The sequence below is a fragment of the Anneissia japonica genome, unplaced genomic scaffold (genome assembly GCF_011630105.1).
Source record: "Anneissia japonica isolate Jap-2015-1 unplaced genomic scaffold, ASM1163010v1 scaffold298836_len1287_cov355_single, whole genome shotgun sequence".
Classification (NCBI taxonomy): Eukaryota; Metazoa; Echinodermata; class Crinoidea; order Comatulida; family Comatulidae; genus Anneissia; species Anneissia japonica.
Genome location: NW_022709401.1, coordinates 1 through 1,287, shown reverse-complemented (window position 1 = coordinate 1,287; position 1,287 = coordinate 1). Strand labels below are relative to the sequence as shown.

Genomic DNA, 1,287 nt, shown 5'->3' with positions numbered 1-1,287 from the left:
ATATATCGAAACTATCATTTAATCAAAATTGCAAATACAATTATGTTATAATAAACTACCGGTATTTATTATTTACAGTTACCATAGAGAAAGACGACCATAGTTCTTCCCCAATCTGGCAGCAAGAGACTACAGTCACTGCTACTGCTACTACTTCCAGTAGTAACAGTAGACCTATTAGTAGTAGTAGTAGCCAATCAAAGAAGCTCAAAATTCAGAAGAGATGACAGACGAATACATGGAGTGGGGAATTAAATTGGCGAAAGCTAAAATAAGCAAATGCGAAAAACAAGAGCTGAAATTAAAGGAAGAAGTAGAAATGTTGAGATTGCAACAGCAAAAGCTGCAATTGGAGATTGCAATTTTAATGTCACAAGTACACGTGATTAATGAGCAATGAATCCACACTGCAATTTTCGAAATACTAATCAATTTTTAAAAAGTTAAATATTATTCATATTTATTAATTCGTAAACATTTCTTATGCACATATGATAATTTTTTAATGTACGACGAACGAACTTAGGCCTAATGTTAATTATTTTAATTTAAACATATTATTCAGTAACTATATTTAACAGATATTATATCCTTCAATTTAATTTAATATAATATGATGCTGTAATTAATAATATTCGTCAAAACATTAAAATAAAATACTGGGTATAACAGTTTATAAAATTGGTGTAATTCTTTTAGTACAATATTCATCATCTCAAAGCCTGTGCAATCATATTTCGAACGATTCTACCATCAGCTGCCACGGGTCCATTGTACACTTCCTCAACCTGATATTGCTGTTCGTTTATCTCCTCATCTATATCTGGCAGTTTCAGGTCCCTGGATATGTTGTGCAGCACCATTGTGGCAGCATTTACTGAACAAATTCTCTGTGGAGACGTTGGATTTTCCTCTTGCATGCACCTGAATCTTCTCTTCCAAAACCCGATCGTTCTTTCGATTATGCTTCTAGTTACTGCATGTATCCTGTTGTAACGACGTTGTTCTGGTGTGTTAGGATTGAAGTATGGCGTTAGTAAAAATGATCTCAATGCATATCCCTTGTCTCCGATCAAATGCCCGTCGACTTCTCCTCTTTCGAATGTTGCGCATAATTCGGAGTTCGGAAAAATCCGTGAATTGTGCGTCGCTCCTGGCCATCTGATTACAGCATTGATGAACTTCATTTCGTGATTACACACGACTTGTACATTAATACTGTGATATCCCTTTCTATTTACATACATAAATTCATTTTCGGTTGGGGCTTGCATTCGAACGTGAGTG

The 1,287-nt window shown here is 34.8% G+C and overlaps 1 protein-coding gene across 1 annotated transcript; it reads right to left on the bottom strand.

The window, feature by feature from the left end:
* Window positions 1–237: 237 nt before the first annotated feature.
* LOC117106684 (putative nuclease HARBI1) lies at window positions 238–1,274 on the bottom strand. Its single transcript, XM_033248091.1, has one exon. The coding sequence runs from the start codon at window positions 1,272–1,274 to the stop codon at window positions 711–713; it is 564 nt and encodes a 187-aa protein (XP_033103982.1). The 3' UTR covers window positions 238–710.
* Window positions 1,275–1,287: the final 13 nt, after the last annotated feature.

Bases quoted from the DNA above. Each gene is read 5' to 3' on its own strand.
- LOC117106684 (XM_033248091.1), bottom strand. From the start codon at position 1,274: ATGCAAGCCCCAACCGAAAATGAATTTATGTATGTAAATAGAAAGGGA.